Source organism: Aspergillus bombycis (genome assembly GCF_001792695.1).
Source record: "Aspergillus bombycis strain NRRL26010 chromosome Unknown contig00028, whole genome shotgun sequence".
Lineage (NCBI taxonomy): Eukaryota > Fungi > Ascomycota > Eurotiomycetes > Eurotiales > Aspergillaceae > Aspergillus > Aspergillus bombycis.
Window position 1 is genome coordinate 1 of NW_019170030.1, and position 19,578 is coordinate 19,578.

The window sequence follows — 19,578 nt, forward strand, 5'->3', positions numbered from 1 at the left end:
TTCCTATTTTTTTGTTGTTGGGCCGGGGGGGGGGGGGGGGTTATTTTATATATCACTAGTATATGTAACTGGGGAGGATTGGGTTGTTTATATAGGTGCGTATATTAGTATCTGGCATAATTATATATCTTATCTATATATGTATTGACTGTTGTGTATATACCCATGATGCAGGACCTAATCCACCTCATCACACCTTACTGGCAACTGTAACCTCCGTCGTAGGAATAGGGTCATCAGGATGACCATCAACCTCATCAACCTCACTCTCGCGTCTGGCCTGGTCATCGTCGACAGGGTCCTCAACAACCCTCCCAATGACCCCCCTAGCAGTATCTCTCCGATCTAGATACGCCACAAGCCCAATAAACGGAAGGGTCAACGACCCCGTAACCAAACTAGCCACATACCCTTTCTCAAAATGCGGCGCATCCGTAACCGGATAAAACACCAACGGCCACCAGGTGACAAACGCAAAATCAAACGAGTTCATGAACCCTGTCGTGATGGCCCGCAGCTGCAGATCGTGGCTCGTTACGTCCGCCATCCACGAGTACCAGAGGGCCTGGGGCGCATAGGTCGTGCCCAGCAGGTAGAAGGCGAAGAAGTGGCCCGCGTCGGCGGCCGGGTTGGCTACAAGGATTGCGCTGCCGATGACGAAGGTTAGCCCGATTGCGAGGGAGCATTCCCAGCGCGATTGCAGTCTGTCGGAGATTGCGGAGTAGAGGATTGTGCCGAGGATGGCGGTTGCGTAGATGCCGGTTGGGTAGTTGTTTTGTTGGATGGTTGTGTAGCCGCGGGAGGACATCCAGAGGGCCATTACGTTGTTGCTTAGGGATTGGACGCAGAGGGAGTAGACTTGGTTTTCTTTTGTTAGACTTGTGGGGTGGTCTTTTCTTCGGAGGAGGAAGGGGAAGGGGCTCACGCATGAAGATGAGTGGCAAGAGGTAGAATTGCCAGCTGAGCAAGACGCGCTTCAGCACGGTGCGATCCCACGTTTGCTTGGATGTCTGGCCCAATCGGTGCGCGGCGTGCTCTTTCTCTGCTTCGTTTAGATACCATGCTGCGCGATGTGCCGGAAGATCAGGGATGAAGAACCATCCTAACAGCCCTTGTATCAGTATCTGAAGATGCACTTAGCTTCCCGAGGACATACCGAATAATGCAACGGGAATCGTCATCACTGAGACGATGATAAAGATCCATCGCCACGCAGGTAAACCACCGTGACCGGCTAATGCCTTCAGAAGTCCGGCTTGGATCCATCCGCCGGCCATACTACCAACATGGCCGAAGCAGCAAAAGACGGCCGCTCGAGTGCCTAGCTCGGATTTGCGATACCAAGACCCCAAGATAAAGTGTGCACCCACACTGCCAGCATGTCAGACGCAAGGGACATCACATCACCTGGTGCAGGGTGCTACTCACTAGGCAATCGCGGAGAAACCACCCTCAATGGCATTCAGCAGAATAACCTGCCAGGCCTGAGTCATTCTGTAGGTGATAAGAGTGAGCACGCTCCATGTCAGGTTGGCTGCGACGAAGACATATTTGGGCCGCACAACGGTCAAAAGACTCGTCCCGGGGATTTGGCAGACAGCGTAGACGACCAGATAGGCGGTGTTCATGTAATTGTAGTCTTTCCCCTGGAAGTTCAACGCCTCGCGCATGCCACTGATATATGCCGACGAGTAACTGGCTCGCGTTACACCGAACAGAAACCAGATGAGGGAAAAGTAGGGGAGCAGCGTGAGATCTAATTTCGCGAGTAGGGCTCGATCCTTCGGCTCCCTTCCCCAGAGGATCGTTGCGATTCTATTCATGGTCGGGCGAGCCATGGCGATAAGCATTGCTGTACACTCCCGGCATCGGTTAGATTAAGGGTTTATCCCGGTGTTTATTTAAGGGTTCGGTCGGGGAGTCGCCTTAAAAGGATCGTGATGATCACGCAAAATGAGGGGAATCCGGCGACTTATTTATCTCCGGGCGCCGAACGAGAGGCGGATGCATGGAATGCTTGCAGAGAGGTTAGGGCTTTACACCTCAGCTATTTCATATCCTTGAATAAAGCTTGTAGATTTTGACTGATTCTCAGAGAATGAACATGATCAAGGTTGTGCGCGTACCGAAGGCAACAGCAAGCAATGCGGCAGCTGACGCAGGCGCGATCGCAGTCATCTTCAAGTTGTACACATGCTTGATAGACACAGCTATATCCTATGCACAGTTCCGCTTTCAGTCCCAGTCATTTGAAGAAAAACCGGAAGCGTCAAACAAGCAGAGATAACTTGAACCTGCCCAACGACCAAATGTCACATTGACAGCTGAGCACGGACGGAGAATGACTGGAAATACGGTTATATTTAACTGACGCCATATCGGGTGGAAATGATACATGAGATAGAGCCGACCAGGGTGAATGGATAGTGTATCACCATGATAGCTCTCCTTCGCCAACATGCACATCACCTCATTGGAAAATAATCTTCAGATTCCATGTCTGGCAAGATCCTGTTCGGTCGCAATCCACCACCGCATCTGGCATCGAGACCGTTGCCACCTTCCGCAAATCATCGCCCAAGCGAAGTTCATCCATCCTTCGTCTGTCCACTCGTCCAACTTGTTGGAAGCTCTACAATCTATTCTCGCAACACTCAAACCGAAGGTTCGAACCGCCATAAACCCAAATGCCAGCAGTTAGTGCTATGATGATGACATAGCCGGCATCTCTATACGGCGATGTCTATCCAAAGAGTGATCGTGTGACTTGTCTCTGCAACTACTTTGCTTGGCTTGCTCTCTTTGACCACACATTTCCGCTTAAATCCCCTTAATCATGGCGGTGCCGTGGTTTTGGCTAGCTTATTCCTGCATGAGCTCTGCTATGGCTTGACTTGAGGGGCTGTCCCGACGGAGCAATATCATTGTCCGAGTACCATAATCCGATGAGCTATACGAGGTTGACCCAACTATGGCTACAGAGGGGATTGGAATCTTTGTAAGCCTGGCCTTTGATCTTATAAACCGGTCATTCTTCTCCATAATGCACTATTGAAAATCAACACTGACAAACATGGCGTCGTCAGTTAACGAGTCTACAACTACTCATTATAATGACTGGCCAAACGCACAAGGTGTAAGTCGTATTCGCTATCATATTCAACAGCCTCATTGACAGACCAGTTTGATGTCCGCTATCAAGAGCTTGAGCCGACAGAGTTACCGGTCCAGGGTACAATTCCGCCCTACTGCGCCGGCGTGCTCTTTCGCAACGGGTTAGGCCCTCGCGATATCCAGACGGAGAAACAAACCACTTATCGTGTGAGCCACTGGTTCGACTATTTTGCTCAGGTCCATCGTTTTCAGATTCATGCTCCTACACCAGAACAGCCCCGGGTCCGTGTCTCACACAACTCCCGACTGACCTGCGACGGCCTCATCCGAAGGATACAACGAACAGGATATCGTGGAGAGATAACCTTTGGAGCCAAGTATGATCCATGTATGTCGATCTTCCAGAAGGCGCAATCAGTTTTCAAGACCATTCCACAAGGAGTTCCCGACGAGGTTGACATCAGCGTCACTTTGAACGTCAATTTCCCGGGCTTGTCGGCTACAGGCAGCAAGCAGGAAAAGATGGCTGGGCCAGGCATCGAGACACTTTGCAACCGCACCGATAACTCTACTTTCCAGATGCTCGATCCCCAAACCCTGGAACCAATTGGTATTGCGGACCAAACAGTCCTGCATCCCTCTCTCCGGGGACCCCTTAGCGCGGCCCATTGCAAGACGGACCTGGCCACCGGCGATGTCTACAACTACAACCTAGACATGGGTCTAACAAACACCTATCGTATCTTCCACGTTTCTCGCGCAACAGGGAAAACCAGCATTCTCTCAACGTTCAGGCATGCTGCTACATATGTGCACTCTCTTTTTCTGACGGAGCACTACGTCGTGCTCTGTCTTTGGAACGCTCGCTTTCGTGCCGGAGGCATATCCCTGCTATGGACACACAACTTTGTAGATGCATTGACCGACTATGATCCTACACAGCGCAGCACTTGGTTCGTGGTAGATCGTACTCCTGGAGGACGGGGATTGATTGCGCGCTACGAGTCCGATCCCTTCTTCAGTTTCCACACTATCAATGCATATGAAGAGCCTTCATCGATTGACCCCTCCAAAACAGATATCATCGCCGACGTTTGTGCATACGACAGCTTAGACGTATTAAACCGTTTCTACATCGACAACTTACTGTCCGACTCCGCTACAGCGCAGAAATTTGGCGATTCAAAGAATCACAGGGCTCGCGGCGCTTTTCAACGCTTCCGTCTGCCTGCCGTTCCCGAAGCATCGAATTCCAAAACCCTCACGGCGGAACTCGTCTTCTCGATGGGAAAGGGACTAGGACCGGAACTTCCTCGTGTCAATCCTCGGGTAGGCGGCCGCAAGTACCGCTACGTATATGGCGTGACCGACTCAGGAAAAAGTGTTTTCCTGGACGGTCTAGTCAAACATGACGTCGCCACGCAGACATCTCTCTATTGGAGTCAGCATGGGCAGACGGCCAGTGAGCCGATTTTTGTGGCCGATCCGGATTCAGAAGATGAGGATGGTGGTGTACTTCTGTCCGTCGTGCTGGACGGCATTGAAGGACATAGCTATCTGTTAGTTCTCGATGCAAAGACGATGGCAGAGGTCGGGAGAGCTACGGTTCATGGTGTGGTTGGCTTCGGGTTTCATGGTGCACATGTTCGGGACCCTTAGCTTGTTTTCCCCTTGTCTGTTTTACCCCCTACGGTCTTGGGTCCTTTAGACCTTGTATACTTGATGTTATGCTGCTTTGTATAGTTCTACCTTTTTTATATCAGCATTGTCTCGAAGATGACAGTAAGGATGTAGCTTTAATTCTATATAGTCCAAACACGATCCTTAGTAATGCAGATGAACGATGTTATCACGTTGTTAAATAAACAACTATCATAGAAATACGTAGTCCTGATCCCAGCGAGTCTAACATGGCAAACCGAAGAGTTGAACACAAGCGGGATTTATATCATGACTTGTTGACCACTCGGGACGCGATTCATCGATGACCAAGCATCCTTCAACAGCAAAGACAATAAGTCCCTCCGAAACTCGAGCATTGCTCCGCGACCTAACATCATGTGGTGGCCACATGCAATTTCTTGTGGTCTCTACCGGAAGATCCAGGGACAGCATAATACCCTCATATTCATGGCATGACCGCTAACACCCGGACGTAGCAAACACATATGCACATCAGAATTCGAGCACAGTTGCCCAATGGGGGCATACGGGCATCGACTGGACCCTGACGTGGCCTGAGGATCGAACACTATACGCTACGGAAGCGAGTTAGACCTCCTCTTTGGACAGGTCACTTTTGGACACAGGATCAAAAGCCGAGTTTGGTCCGAGGAGAGTTAAAGTGACTGCATTGGCAACTCTGAACATCGATTGAGTCAAGCCGTATGAGCTATGTAGACCGCTCAATTGGTAGACTCTGGACAGGAAGTCTAAATCAATCGAAAGCCGCCACCGACAGACGCAGAGGAGCTAAGATTAGCGAGTGGATCAGCTTCCCCGGATTCTTACGGCGCCCTTCGTCCGGATTTTCTTCGACGGTTTCTACTTAAAAAGGAGCTGGGATGATCTAGATGCGGGTGAACCCGGCTGGTTCTCGGGAAGGACCGTCAGTGGGATCTGAGTCAGCTGAGCTCGGCCAGGCCACATTTGCGGATGCGCCCTAATAGGAAATTTAGGAGAAACGATACCGTAATGGAACGCTCGGAATGCCGGACGCCAGCTGGTGAGGAGAAAAGTGGAATTGGGTCGCCGTTTGAGTCATACCCATCGTTAACTAACTAACGTTACGTTTACTAGGGAACGATGTTATGCGGCATTGTACACGCATACACCGAGTACATACTCGGCATATCTCTGTCGGTACGGGGTCGCGTATGTATGTCCACCGTGACAGTTCGTCATTGCGATAAGAATCCCTGTCCATGCGGCAGACGATTTAGGTCTAGAAGGGCGGAGGAAGCCTTAATGGGAATCCCTTTCCTTCTGTCCGTCATTCCTGTGTAGGGCACTGTTTATAAGAGAGCTTCATACCCACTGGAGGATCTCCATTGCAGATAGACATTTCCCCTCATAAGGCTTGCCCGACTCTTTGAGTGCTTCTCCTCACCAGCAGAAACCTGCCCCTCATTCTCCAACCCACCCCCCTGCAGGAAAATCGATTATCCCAGAGGGAAGAGTGTTAGTTAAAGAAAGAGTAATAGTACGTTTAGTAATAATTAGGGTCGGAACCGGACCCAGTTTATTGGGAGGGCATCTGGGCCCCGGCGGCATCCTCAGGCTGCAAATCCCTCGACCCAGTTTTTCTGCCCCATTCACAGACGTGGAAACGCTCCTAATTGGGAAGGCATAAGCCCGGCGGAACCTTGAAAGAGGCCGAAAGAGTAAGCAAGACACCCAGCTTCCAAGGCTCCAAGGCGTACGGGTCATTGACACACCGATTCGCCCAAAACAGCTACTTTCTTATCGCGTCACTCCTCCAACGCCTCCGAAAACCAAATTTTTTTTTTTTAGTTTTTTTTTTATTAGCTTGACGAAACGGATCTGACTCAATTGTCAATTCAATTGGAATCCGAACTCAGTTTCCAGATTCTTTTCTCCTTCTCTCCCCTCTTCACTCTCTCTCCCTCTCCACTCCTCCCCCATATTGGGCGACCACATCCGACAATGGTTGGAAGTGCGCTTGCTATCCGGTCCAAGATGGCTACGCCGTCAGTCATGTCGTCGCTGTCGCGCAGGTCGCTCTCGACGCGCCCTCATGCCCTGCGCTCCGCTCGTCCCTTGAGATCTAGCGGTTTCTCCCAGCAGCCCGTTCAGCGCACCGCTCGCCGCTCGTACGCTGACGCCGCGCCCGCGCCGAAACCTAAGAAAGGATTCAGGTTCTTGCGCTGGGCCTGGCGCTTGACCTTGCTCTCCGGTCTCGGCCTGACAGGTTATGTAGCATATAGCATCTATGACCTCCGTCATCCCATCGAGCAGATTGGACCCGACCCCAAGAAGAAAACCCTGGTGATCCTCGGTAGGTTCCCTCAAATCCGGTGTCTTCACCATTGATCTGGTTACACAATTTGGACATGCGACTAACCCCGCGCAGGTACCGGATGGGGCTCTGTTTCTCTTCTGAAGAAGCTGGATACCGAGAACTACAATGTCGTCGTCATCTCCCCCCGCAACTACTTCCTTTTCACCCCTCTGTTGCCGTCCTGCACTACGGGTTTGGTCGAACATCGCTCGATTATGGAGCCCATCCGTAACATCACGCGCCAGAAGAATGCCTACGTCAAGTTCTACGAAGCCGAGGCGACCAAGATTGACTATGAGAAGCGTGTCGTGTACATCAGTGACGACTCCGAAATCAAGGGTGACATCTCCAAGACTGAGGTGCCTTTCGACATGCTTGTTGTCGGTGTCGGTGCTGAGAATGCAACCTTCGGTATGTAACCTACAGTAGCCCCAGCGAGGTAACCAACGCTGACTTGCACATCCAATAGGCATCAAGGGTGTCAAGGAGCACTCTTGCTTCCTGAAGGAGGTCGGCGATGCCCAGAAGATCCGTACGCGTATTATGGACTGTGTCGAGACCGCTATCTTCAAGGACCAGACTGAGGATGAGATCAAGCGTCTGTTGCACATGGTGGTCGTCGGTGGTGGCCCTACTGGTGTTGAGTTCGCTGGTGAGATCCAGGACTTCTTCGAGGAGGATCTCAAGAAGTGGGTTCCTGAGATCAAGGAGAACTTCAAGGTCACCCTTGTTGAGGCTCTTCCCAACGTGCTTCCCATGTTCTCCAAGCAGTTGATTGACTACACCGAGTCGACCTTCAAGGAGGAGGCTATCACCATCCGCACGAAGACCATGGTCAAGAACGTGACTGATAAGTACATCGAGGCTGAGGTCACCAAGCCCGACGGAACCAAGGAGTTGGAAACCATCCCCTACGGTCTCCTGGTTTGGGCTACCGGTAACGCCGTCCGCCCTGTTGTCCGGGACCTTATGAGCCAGCTTCCTGCCCAGAAGAACTCGCGCCGTGGTCTTGCTGTGAACGAATACCTGGTGGTCAATGGCGCGGAGAACGTTTGGGCCGTCGGTGACTGCGCCATCACCAACTATGCCCCCACTGCTCAGGTTGCTGGCCAGGAAGGTGCTTTCCTTGCTCGTCTCTTCAACACCATGGCTAAGACCGAGGCGGTCGAGGATGACCTGAAGCAACTGTCGGAGGCTCAAGCACAGGCCAAGAGCCCTGAGGAGCGCAACCAGATCTTCGATGAGATCCGCGAACGCCAGAAGCAATTGCGCAGAACCAAGCAGATTGGCCCCTTCCAGTACTCCCACCAGGGAAGTCTGGCTTACATCGGAAAGGAGCGTGCGGTTGCAGACATCAGCTGGCTGAGCGGCAACATCGCAAGCGGTGGTACCATGACCTATCTTTTCTGGCGCAGTGCTTACCTGAGCATGTGCTTCAGCAGTAAGTGATCCCTTTCGCATTCCTATACAAGCAAACAGGATACCCGTGCTAACACACGAAACAGCTCGTAACCGTGTCCTGGTCGCCGTCGACTGGGTCAAGGCCAAGATGTTCGGCCGTGACGTCTCTCGGGAGTAAACCAGTCTCTCGCAAATAGATTTGGAACCAACTGTATCACCAAAAACAGCAGATATGCTACGTCTATGATTTCGGAGCGAGAATCCTTGTTTCCCCCCGTTTATTCTACCGTTCTACCTTTTGATGCCCGTTCACATGACCCTTTACCATCTCTCTTTTCTTGTTTCTTTATCCTCCCCATTGAAAATGAATGGGACACTCACCATCCACCCCGTCAATGCCCACCTCCCTCTTTCCACATCTAGAAGGTCCACTTGATATCCCCACGAGACCCGCCTTGAAGGATAGCCCCCAAGGCACGCTGGAAATGGAAAAAGAAGAGAAGAACAAAAAGCATTAATCTTTCTCTCTGTGTACGAAATCGATAGACCGGTTGTGGGTTTACTGTTTATTTAGATTTGTTAGATTTGGCCATAATCATTCTATATTCTTTCTTTTGTTCATCTACGTCTCCTTGAATTTTTCCTATCTTTGAATCGCTGTCATAATATCTTTGGTAAGGAGGTCGTGTATTATTATGGTTTATAAATACGGTTCCTTCTATTGTGTATTGGAATGTTTATGGATTATTTTCTAGATTGTCCAAGTTCGTTACTGTGAGTTACAGTGTAGGGTTGCATTATGTCAAATGTAGATATTTCTATCCATGCTAGATAATTTTCACATGAACGTCTGATAAAGGGAGAGGTACAATGAAGGAATGAATAAACCAAGCACTCGCTGTGCTAACGCCTATCCTGAAGAGATTCTTTGAGCTATAAACAGACCCTATTGGTGGTATGGTATACAGGAAGCTAGGTAAGAGAAGTAAAGAGAAAGGAGGTGAAGGGAATGTAATGTGGCGGGAGCTATGACAGAGAGGAAGGAGAGGGAGCGAAGTAGTAGGTAGTGGAGGAAGAGATCTAACCAATTAGAACAAGTTCCAGCCACGATTTCTCTGCTCTTTGGACAGGGGGCGGTCGGTGTTTCTATGCTTGCTGCGACCGTCCAACTGGCGGATGCTTTCGATTTTCTGCAGGGCTAATTCGAGGAGCTCCTTCTTCTTGATCACGTCAAGATGTCTCCGGATGCGAGGGTCCTCGCGAGCGAAGCGTTCTACTTCTGCGTCGGAGAGGTGACGGCCTAGCCTCATGTCCAGTTCTCGGGGGAAGTTGTAGTAGAACTCTGATAGAAGCTCGACGTTGAGGAATAGTACCGCGGTTGACGTGAGCTTGTCTGCGACGACGTCGAGGAAGACTTCGGGGCAGTAGTACTTGTTCTTCTTGCTGGCACATTGCTTTGAGCGGACGGCGAGAAGTCTCATCTTAAGGAGATCCGCTCGATCGCGTAGGAAGGCGCTTTCACGACCTGGTTTTGATTAGCCTTCTCTGTTGGTAGCAAGGGGGACGTAGACATACCTGTGGCTAGCAGGGCAGAACTGAATCCACCTGCACCACCAGCGCCGTCGCCTTCCAAGACCACTTCACCTTTCCTGACCTTGTCTATGAATGACATCACATCCCTGATCTTTCTCCTCCCAACAGAGTCCTCAACACGTTTCAAAGCTGCCTCACACGCCTTAAGCTCCTCCTTTAGCACTCTTGTTATGTTTTCCCTTCCCTTAGCCCACTCCGGGTCTTCAACTTCGATTTCGTACTTATAAGGCTTGATGCAGTTCTCGACTTGATCGCTGGTGCTGAAGAATCGATCATTCAGGATGCTACTGCAAGCATCTACGATCTGCTTTTGAGCATACGGGTGGGAGGCGAAGGTAGAACTGGCCAACAATGACTCAACATGATTCTGGATTGCATTCGCAACAACCGTCGTAGCAAGCCTGCCGATTCCCAGTTTGGTCAAGGAGGATGTCGACGCGTCGAGCTTACGGCGCCAATACATTGACTCCGGATCGGCCTTGGGAAGGTCAATGAGGGGATCCAACTCAGGCATCGGAGGGTTCAAGTCGTCGATTGGCTTATTCCAATATCTCTGAGCGAGGATATCCATGACGCGTTGATCGAGCTCATTTTTCAGCATCTCACGAACCTGGGGGCGGCCAAAGTTCTCCGCGAATGCCTTGAAGGAGTGCTTGAAGCTGTCCAGGCTCTCGGCGAGATAAGACTCTGCGCTCAGTGGACGATCATTATATTGAACCTTGAACTCGTACGTCGCTTCTTCCAGTTCCTGGCTGATAGCGTCCCTAGTACCCGCTAGGCTAGATGCCATCGTCTGTTCAAGAACATGCATAAGCTTGGTTCGCAAAGTTCCAACGCCAACCGACACCTCTGACTGAGGCCCAAACTCGGAGGGATGAGAAGAAAAATAGGCATTTTCATTCTTAATGATCGCGCTCGTGATGTTGCTGCTTCCCCGAGAAGAAAACAAAGCGGTCGTCTGGGGGATTCGCGAGACCACGCCCACGTAGCCCAGTCGAAGAGGGTATTTCTTATCAGTAAGAATGCTATAGCCACGTTCCGGGTCGACAAGGTCCATCTTTGTGATGACACCGATCGTCCTTTCACCCCTAGGGTCTACCCTGCGACTTGCTCTTAATGCTGTCGAATTGGCAAGATCAACATCAGCCGCAGATATGGCTAAGATAACATTTGGTGCTTGGATGTACTTGTCACATAGATCAGAGATCTTTTGCTTCAACTGTGGAGGTTGACCTTGGCCAGAAACCTGGATATAACCTGGGAGATCAATGAGGGAAAGATCGGGAACATTAGGAGAATAGATGGTAAGTTGAATTGGGTCGTCGCTGACACAATCCCTCTCAGGGACTGCCAAGTTAAGGTCGGTCAAGGTGCGTTGGATTGAAGAGAAGTCGGTTATCTTTCCTAGTCCGAGTGCTGGGAATTCTCCATATTCTGCCTGTGCGTGAGGAGTATTGACCAAGGTAAGTTCGATTGGCCGCCGGGTAACCATATTCGAGCCTTTGGGAAGGAATTCATGACCAACGATGGCTTCGAGAACGGAGCTTTTGCCGGATGACTGCGAACCAATGACTACAATTGATGGCAATGTAAGCGTGTTGGACTGGCCAACAGCCTGGAGTATGTTCCTGATCTCGATCATTTTACGAGTAAGAAGCATCATCTGGTCGTCCTCCGCATTCCTAGTCAATCGGGCGTGCTCATCATCTTGGTCGTAACCCAAAGCCGCCGCCCCAGCAGCTGCAGCGGCACCAGCCCGGCTTTCTCTTGGGGGTTGCCCTCCTCCCCCGGAACCGTCGTTTTGGGAGCCTTCACTGAAGCCTAGGATGTTTTGCAACCATTCCGGAACTTCCACACTATCTGTAGTCCTTTGCCAACCACGTTGTGTCTGTTCGGCCACATTCTGGATTTCGGAGAAGATGGAGGAAGCAGCGTCACCGGCCGACTCCCCTGCGCGTTTCAGCACATCAATAGCATAGTTTCCTGCCTCTATAGCAACCATAAATATTAGATGAATAGTTCCTGAGATTGGGTTATAATAACATACGTGTAGTTTGATATTGGATATAAGCTAACCCAGCTACTGTAGCCGTTCCAAGCATTGCGGGCACCTTAACTAGTTTTAGTGCCAGCTTCGGAAGGATCCTCGCAAAAGAGATCCCCCGCACAGCGGGGACATTATGAATCGAGTTCGCACCGACAGGCCAGGCGCGTCCTCGAAGTGCGGCGCTGCCATCTGAACGTAGAAGACCTCCGGTCCTTGCACCAGCATTATGAACATGGCGGGCCAAAAAGCCCGTCCGCAAGAGCGGAACAAGACGGTGGGAGAGGATTCTCCCGCTCATGGTTCTCGAGATCGCATACACATCAAGCGGATTGAAAGGATAGAATCGGTCATCTCCGGGCTAGAAGCCACGGCGGTAGACTCAGGTTGGTGGTGCGTCGAACAATAGCAGTAGCAACAAAATAATCGGATGTCATAATGGCCGTCCCACGCGAAGGCAACCCGAACCCCCGGCACGGAGAACCTCGTGACCTGCGCTAATGGCCGCTTCGCCGTCTGTATAAAGTCGGTGTGAGTCACGTGTGGATGAAATGGCGACATTGATGTCTTTGGTAGTACTGAAGCACAGACGTAGATATATTTATACATCTTACTCCTGAAGATACTTTGTATTTATTTGAATTGAATTAATTCTGTACTTTAACTCCGTTCTATTTGTTTCGTGGTCGCTGGGCTTTATCCTTTGTCAATTGTGGAACAAAACGCATCTCTAAACCTCTCCAGAAGCTGCGACTTCGGCCGCCGGGCAATAGAATTGCTACACCGTACTCCGGCTACGTCCATAGCTATATCCCTTTCCTGGAACCCATTCTATCGCTGATTTCCTGGTCGCAAACACTAAAATTCCTTTAGAGAGAGCTTCACTTCTCTAGTCATGTGCCGTTTTCTGGTAAATCAGTCTATACAATTTCTATGCGTCATACAACTGACCGCTATTTTTACCAGGTATACAAGGGCCGACATGAGATACGTCTCAGCAAATTAGTAACAGAGCCCAGTCATTCAATTCTGACTCAATCATATGATTCCCGCCTTAGACTGGTAAGTAACAACTTGAACCATGACCTGAAGACTTCACGCAGCCCTTTCTGTATAATCGAAACATAATTTAACTCGCTGATTACAGGATAACCGCCGTCCAGTAAACGGCGATGGCTTCGGAGTAGGGTTCTACACGGACCCCAAGCTCGGCCCAGAGCCATGTATTTTCACATCCACACTCCCAGCCTGGAACTGTGAGAATCTTGAGCGATTAGCATCCAAAACCAGCTCCAATCTGATCTTCGCGCATGTCCGCGCAACCACGGAAGGAGCCCTATCAGATAATAACTGCCACCCGTTCCAACACAACACGTTGATGTGGATGCACAACGGCAACGTTGGTGGCTGGCAGTATATCAAGCGGCCGCTGGGCGATTCCCTCGCGGATCGCTGGTATCTGGGCGTGAAAGGCGGCACAGATAGCGAATGGGCTTTTGCATTGTTCCTTGACCTCTTGGAGAAGGAGGGTGTTGATCCGAGTTCGGATCCAGGCCCGGAGGGCTTCGGACAGGCGCTCCTACGACGGGTGATGGTTAAGACTATTGCAAAGATCAATGAGTTCATTCGGGATATCCCCAAGAGACATAATGTTTCTGGTATTGAGACCCGCAGCTTGCTCAATTTTGCTGTAACGGATGGCCATACGGTGGTTTGTACGCGGTATATCAGCAGCAAGACGGATGAACCTGCCAGTTTGTACTTCTCATCTGGTACCAAATGGAAGGAGGGAAAGGTCAAAGGCCACTTCAAGATGGAACGTCACGATAAGGGAGCCGATATTGTCCTAGTGGCAAGTGAGCCGATTACGTTTGAGAGACGTGAGTTACAACCTACTTAGTCCACAGGGTTGGGGGCTAACTTGTATAGATAATTGGGTTTCGGTTCCCGCCAACTCGATTGTAACTATCCATAAGCAGACGGTCCTTCTACATCCCATCATGGATGAGTTCTATAGCGAGGACTTGAACCAGGACCGCTCCTCCTGCTATGCTGTGTCGAAGGGCCTCGTTAGTACGGCACCTGGAACAACAGTCCAACCTCAAAACACTGAGTCAAAGGCTCCTGCAATTAGCGTCAATGGTGCTAGATTAGATGATCCCGCCGGAGGACTAGGCCAGCATCAACTAGAGTTCGCTAATAAATGTGCAATTTCACATTGAGGGCTTTTGCATGCTTTGAGGTATTAAGCTGGACTTAATGATAACCAACAATTGAGGTCATTGGCGTTGGTAATGGGTCGGGGTATTCTTTTTGTCTCTGATACGGGGTAACATCATTTAATCTTAGCACACATAGTCCTGACAGGGTCTCTTCGGGGTTATAATTAGAAATTAGTTATCACATAGGGTGTCCTGAGTTCCAGGTCATTGGCATCGTGGCGTTTAACAAACAATACAAAATAAAACAAAGAAATGTATTATACAGGAGTGGCAGGCATTATGTATCGTCACCCGATATATTGGCATGCTTAAAATACTTCATGCCCACCCACGCAACCACAACCCATACCCATGACATGACGGCCGTCAAGATGATCAGAGCAGGATAATACCCAATAATAGGGAGTGTCGGATCATCCTCAGCTCCGGAGGCGCATAGGGAGTTTCCCCAACATCCCAAGCCCAGCTCCAGACACCAAAACAACTGCCCATCCCCACAACGAACACAAGCCATGTCACTACCAGGATAATCCAGCCCCACCACTCCGTCTCCGAGTAATCCCAGTTCATATCCTGACTACTAGTTATGTCAACCGCATGCGTCGCAAGAGGAGATTTGGTACGATGCATAGCTCGGTATGTTGAGTCCGCCGAAAGCGCATAATAGGAGTCCGAGCTCGAAGAAGCGGACTGAAGATGTAAGCCCGCGGCGGCAGCAACAGCGGCATTTGTATTTTTCAAACGAGGAAAAGACACAATATCCTCATCATCAGTAATTATATCTCCGCCAAGGATACTGTTTTGGGTGTGGTTCTGCCGGGGATGCTGAGCGGATTGATCCAGTGCCTTTGGCGGCGTATTCATGAAACCTTCCCATACCATATCGTCCGGATGACTATCTTGTTCCGCATTTCCGTGGGGCACGACATTTTGGTCTGGGGAAACAGTGTCAGGTAACGGTTGTTGTGTTCGTGAGCCTGTGGCAAGCTGTTGCTGTTGTCCGATAACATCTGCCCGTGGCATGTCGATCGGTGTTCGGGTAGCTTTTTTATCTCGATATTCGAATCGCGTGCCTAGTAGGGCGGTTTTTCGAAGGGAACCCCTCCTCCTTCGCGTTCTTCGCTGTTGTAGTGCGCTAGCCATTGCCCTGCCCCCCCGTACACTAGAACCAAAACCATCGCTATCATCACGGTCGATGCCGGAATGAGCCCGCTCCGGGTTGTTATGAGTCGCTTGTGTCATACGGAGAAAAGAGAGTTTGGATAATAGGGAGCCGGATGAGTTGCGCTTGTGTCCACTGCTTGCGCTCTCTGAGCGCGTCCGTCCGGAGAGCTGATCATCGTTATCCAACGATAGTGCCACTCTGTTGCTGTCGCTTGCATCTTCCATTGGCGCAAGCTGGGCGTTATTAGCTCAGCTGGCCTTTAGCCACCAACATCCAGATTTATGTTCCTAGGATTATATGTTGGCAGATTCCATCAAGCAAGATGGTTATGGTGAGAGAGTACGAAGGGGAGAGTTGACGCCGCCCGAGCCAAGCCAGCCGAGCCTCCGAGGCGGTACCTTCAGTTAAGGTACTCTTCACCCATGGGCTTCGGTCAGGTTATCCGAACCATCACCAATGTATGTGTTCTACTTGTTCGGCAGCACTTATGGTGGCGACCGCTACTACTTAGAGAACTATCGTGGAAGAAAAAGATCAAGTCATTATTCATACAACAGCCGTTCTCAAATTGTACTTGTTGCCGATAGCTGTCATGTGTCCGCTAACTAATTGATCCAAGGCAGTAAAAGAGAAAAGGTATCCGAAACTCCAGTGCATCAAGTCGTAATCTGGACCGAGGACAATAATGGTCTCAAGGATGGTATCATAAAGTAAGCATGAGAAAAAGTATCGACGAGATGCAACGCATAGAGGCCTCGGGACCTCGGGGACACGTTAAGCTTGTTAGCGAGGTATAGATAAACTTGAAATGAGAAAAGTCACTGAATAGATGAGAAAGCAAGACCGCTATCAAATCGGAAGAGGAACTTGGCATGTGAGCGTAAAGACACAAGGGCCCATTCATAGGCCAGGCATACATACTAAACGAATACGATACAAACTCATAGAAAGCGACTTATCAAGAAATAATAATCCAAAATAGATAGGGGGTCAGAGGCATAAGGAAACAAGAAGAGGTACTTTTAGTTTATTCCGCAGAACGCTTGAATCGAAAGTCCAAGAAGCTCTTAGTAAAAGTAGCGCACATTCATGGAAAGCAAAGAGCATGAGAAAATTGACTCAACGAAGTGGACTCGGGGTATTGGGTGTACGATAACACACAAATTTCATTTCAAAGAGAAGCATTTGAGAATGGGAGATGCGCTTAGAAATCCACTTAGTAAGGGACAATCATGAAAAAGGGAGCACGGTAAAAAATAAAAGGAGACAATGTGGTAGTACGAAGAGATTAAACGAGAACGGAAAGGAGAGGAGAAAAGTAGAAAGGGAGAAGGAAAGAGCCTCTTCTTAACACAATTGTTGACACAGGCAGCCCTGCTTATGCTCGATTGGTCCATCTAAGGAACGTTCGATAAGGCCGGCATGCAGCGAAGTATACTGGACGATAGGCTACGCTTGGTAGCCTCCAAAGCCATTCCCAAAATTAGCGTTGTTGGCCTGGTTCCAGCCAGAGGCAGGGGCAGCTTGTCCGCGGCCATAACCTGCATTTCCTGGGACCTGGCCATAGTTCTGGCCGCCCATTCCGGACTGATCCCAGCCTCTTCCAGCTGGGTTGGGACCTACGGTTTACCATATTAGCCATAAACCAAAAGTTGCATAAGGATAGGAGGAAATTCACCTTGAGGAGTCATAGGTCCACCGGGTCCGCCGTACTGAGGGAAATACGGGGTTGGGCTGTTATTAAAGGGCGAATTACCCTGTTGACCAGAGAAGTTGTCGAACTGGCCAGTAGGAGGACGATCCTTACCCCACTACAACGGTTAGCAGAACATCAAGTTACGAGAGTTAGAGAAGACCATACACTGCACTTCAGGGGACGCCCATTAACGTTGTACCCGTTAAGCTGGCAGATAGCCATAGCAGCATTTTCGTGACTATCCATCTTGATGAACGCAAATCCGCGATCCGCCTGAAGGCGGGTTTCCAGAACATAACCAAAATTCTGGAAGAGCGGGACAAGATCGTTCTGCGTGGTGTAAGGGGTGAGGTTGCCCACATAGCACGTGGTCTGCCACTGTGGGGTTTGCTGGACAACCATATCGTAGCTCTGAATGCCATGAGTAGGGAAATGATGATGACCGAAAGCCGTTGTCGGGGTCATTCCCATAGCGGCCATCGCTTGTTGCTGAGAAATGGAGGGCTGTCCTTTCTGATTCGCCCAGTTACAACGAATAGCACGAGACCCGAGCCACTCGCCGTCCATCGATCCCAATGCTTTATCTGCATCCGCACGGTCGCGGAATGCAACAAAACCGTAGCCACGGGACCGACCAGTTTTCATGTCCCACATGACACGCGCCTCGGAAACCGAACCGAAGGCCGAGAAAGCCTGTTGCAGGATTTCGTCGTTAACTTCATTGCTCAGGTCTCCAACGAAAATGTGGAAGTGGTTCGAGGTGTCTTCCTTGTTCGAGCTGTTGGACTGGTAAGCCCAGTTGACACGGATTTCCTGCAAATCCCGTCAGAGATAGTTCTAGAACATATAGGAGGCTCGAATAACCATACCGATTGGTGAATGCGGCGTCCGTTGAGAGTTTGCATGGCTCGTTCGGCAGCGCCAGGATCGTCAAATTCAACGAAGCCGTAGTTGTATCCTTTACTGTTGAACTTCTGCGGGGGTTAGTACGTAAGTTGATGTACATTCAGCTGTTGACGGGTATGATTTAGACGACGCACAGAACTCACGTTCTTATCAGGGATGACCTTCACGCTGACAACGTGTCCAGTAGTCTCGAAGATTTGTTTCAAGATATCCTCAGTTACCCGGGGGTCAAGACCACCAACATACAGAGCTCTTTTGTTTGGCTCTGGAGCAGCCCGGCGCACGTACCCGCCGGCGCTGGTTGGGGACATCATGTTTCCAGACATCGGAGAGGTGATCGCCGTGGGAATAGGATTGGTATTCTGCGGGATCACAACCGGAGGGCGAGGGGGCGGCGGCATATGGGAAGGGTTGGCCTGGCCGTTGCCCTGAGTCCCGTCGTACTGCTGACCTGGGGCAGCAGAGGTCTGCGGAGGCGGAGGGAGAGTCGAAGGAGTTTGGGTGGGTACGTTATCAGCCATTGTTGAAAGATCACAAGCCGCAATATACAAGGAAACTGATCACTGAAACAATATAATGCACAAGTCAATGAATGTTGGTAACGCTTAATGGGTGAGTGTGAGTGGTGAGATCTTTTGAGGACGGGGCGATGCAGAACGTTACGCAGTCACCGAATCGGTTCAAGGTCGAAAGGCGGAAAGCGACGCGGGGATCTAACGCCCAGAAGAACAAAAAGGACAAAACAGGGAAGAAAAAAAAGGGAGAAAAGGGAGAAGGAAAAGGAAATTAGTGGAGCATACAAGGAAGCACAGTCGTTAAAACTAACGACAGGAAAAAGAAAAGAAATTAGAGAAAGGGTGAGGCAACAGCTTCGTGACGGATGAAGAAGCGCTAGAATCCAGACAGACTCAAAACACGGCTTTCTCCCCAACAAGTTAAACAGGTGGAAAAAAGCTTAAGATTCGGGGGATAAAACACGAGAGAGCTGGAGGAAATGGATGCAAAAAGAAATAGGAAAGAAAAGAGATAGGAAAGCAAAAAACAAAAGGGAAGAAAACCCCAATCACTCAGGTCTCGACGCCAGCGAAAAGTGCGATATGGACAGCGCGAGAGATGAAATGAAATGGAAACAGGGGAAAAGAAAAGCTGCGATGATCTGACCTGACGGGAGTCAATGGAGAAAAGAACGAGGAGTTTGGATGGTCAAGAGCCGCTTGGGGTGAGGGGCGCACTAAGCCCCTTTGCGTTAGTCCTCCCTTGACGGGTCGCTTTCCATTGAATCCATTCAGGTAAGGCGCTTAATTCCTCCACTGCTCATCAATTTGACCTATCGTTCAAAAATACTAGGCCAGGGTCCTTTGGTTCGCTCTTGTGGTAAGTAATGATATCCTTTCTCCTTTGTGCGGAACTTCAAAA

At 50.1% G+C, this 19,578-nt stretch overlaps 7 protein-coding genes across 7 annotated transcripts; 3 read left to right on the plus strand and 4 right to left on the minus strand.

Moving 5' to 3' along the window:
* Nucleotides 1-190: 190 nt before the first annotated feature.
* Nucleotides 191-1,838, minus strand: ABOM_004956 (pantothenate transporter; the record flags this gene model as incomplete). The annotated part of the gene is made up of 4 exons (XM_022532085.1): nt 191-858; nt 926-1,102; nt 1,157-1,371; nt 1,429-1,838. 4 exons carry the CDS (start codon nt 1,836-1,838, stop codon nt 191-193), a joined length of 1,470 nt encoding a protein of 489 aa, XP_022390493.1.
* A 1,235-nt stretch (nt 1,839-3,073) lies between these two features.
* Nucleotides 3,074-4,773, plus strand: ABOM_004957 (carotenoid oxygenase family protein; the record flags this gene model as incomplete). Its single annotated transcript, XM_022532086.1, has 2 exons — nt 3,074-3,136; nt 3,184-4,773. The coding sequence occupies 2 exons, from the start codon at nt 3,074-3,076 to the stop codon at nt 4,771-4,773; spliced, it is 1,653 nt and encodes a 550-aa protein (XP_022390492.1).
* A 2,007-nt stretch (nt 4,774-6,780) lies between these two features.
* ABOM_004958 (alternative NADH-dehydrogenase) lies at nt 6,781-8,714 on the plus strand (the record flags this gene model as incomplete). The annotated part of the gene is made up of 4 exons (XM_022532087.1): nt 6,781-7,132; nt 7,208-7,546; nt 7,605-8,576; nt 8,641-8,714. 4 exons carry the CDS (start codon nt 6,781-6,783, stop codon nt 8,712-8,714), a joined length of 1,737 nt encoding a protein of 578 aa, XP_022390506.1.
* A 910-nt stretch (nt 8,715-9,624) lies between these two features.
* ABOM_004959 (dynamin-related GTPase MGM1) lies at nt 9,625-12,474 on the minus strand (the record flags this gene model as incomplete). Its single annotated transcript, XM_022532088.1, has 3 exons — nt 9,625-10,061; nt 10,112-12,118; nt 12,177-12,474. The coding sequence occupies 3 exons, from the start codon at nt 12,472-12,474 to the stop codon at nt 9,625-9,627; spliced, it is 2,742 nt and encodes a 913-aa protein (XP_022390505.1).
* A 594-nt stretch (nt 12,475-13,068) lies between these two features.
* Nucleotides 13,069-14,395, plus strand: ABOM_004960 (glutamine amidotransferase subunit DUG3; the record flags this gene model as incomplete). The annotated part of the gene is made up of 4 exons (XM_022532089.1): nt 13,069-13,083; nt 13,140-13,235; nt 13,321-14,053; nt 14,103-14,395. The coding sequence occupies 4 exons, from the start codon at nt 13,069-13,071 to the stop codon at nt 14,393-14,395; spliced, it is 1,137 nt and encodes a 378-aa protein (XP_022390556.1).
* A 375-nt stretch (nt 14,396-14,770) lies between these two features.
* Nucleotides 14,771-15,784, minus strand: ABOM_004961 (PIG-Y family protein; the record flags this gene model as incomplete). The annotated part of the gene is made up of 1 exon (XM_022532090.1): nt 14,771-15,784. One exon carries the CDS (start codon nt 15,782-15,784, stop codon nt 14,771-14,773), a length of 1,014 nt encoding a protein of 337 aa, XP_022390551.1.
* Nucleotides 15,785-17,009: 1,225 nt separating this feature from the next.
* ABOM_004962 (nuclear and cytoplasmic polyadenylated RNA-binding protein pub1) lies at nt 17,010-18,683 on the minus strand (the record flags this gene model as incomplete). The annotated part of the gene is made up of 5 exons (XM_022532091.1): nt 17,010-17,179; nt 17,239-17,371; nt 17,422-18,069; nt 18,126-18,230; nt 18,306-18,683. 5 exons carry the CDS (start codon nt 18,681-18,683, stop codon nt 17,010-17,012), a joined length of 1,434 nt encoding a protein of 477 aa, XP_022390557.1.
* Nucleotides 18,684-19,578: the final 895 nt, after the last annotated feature.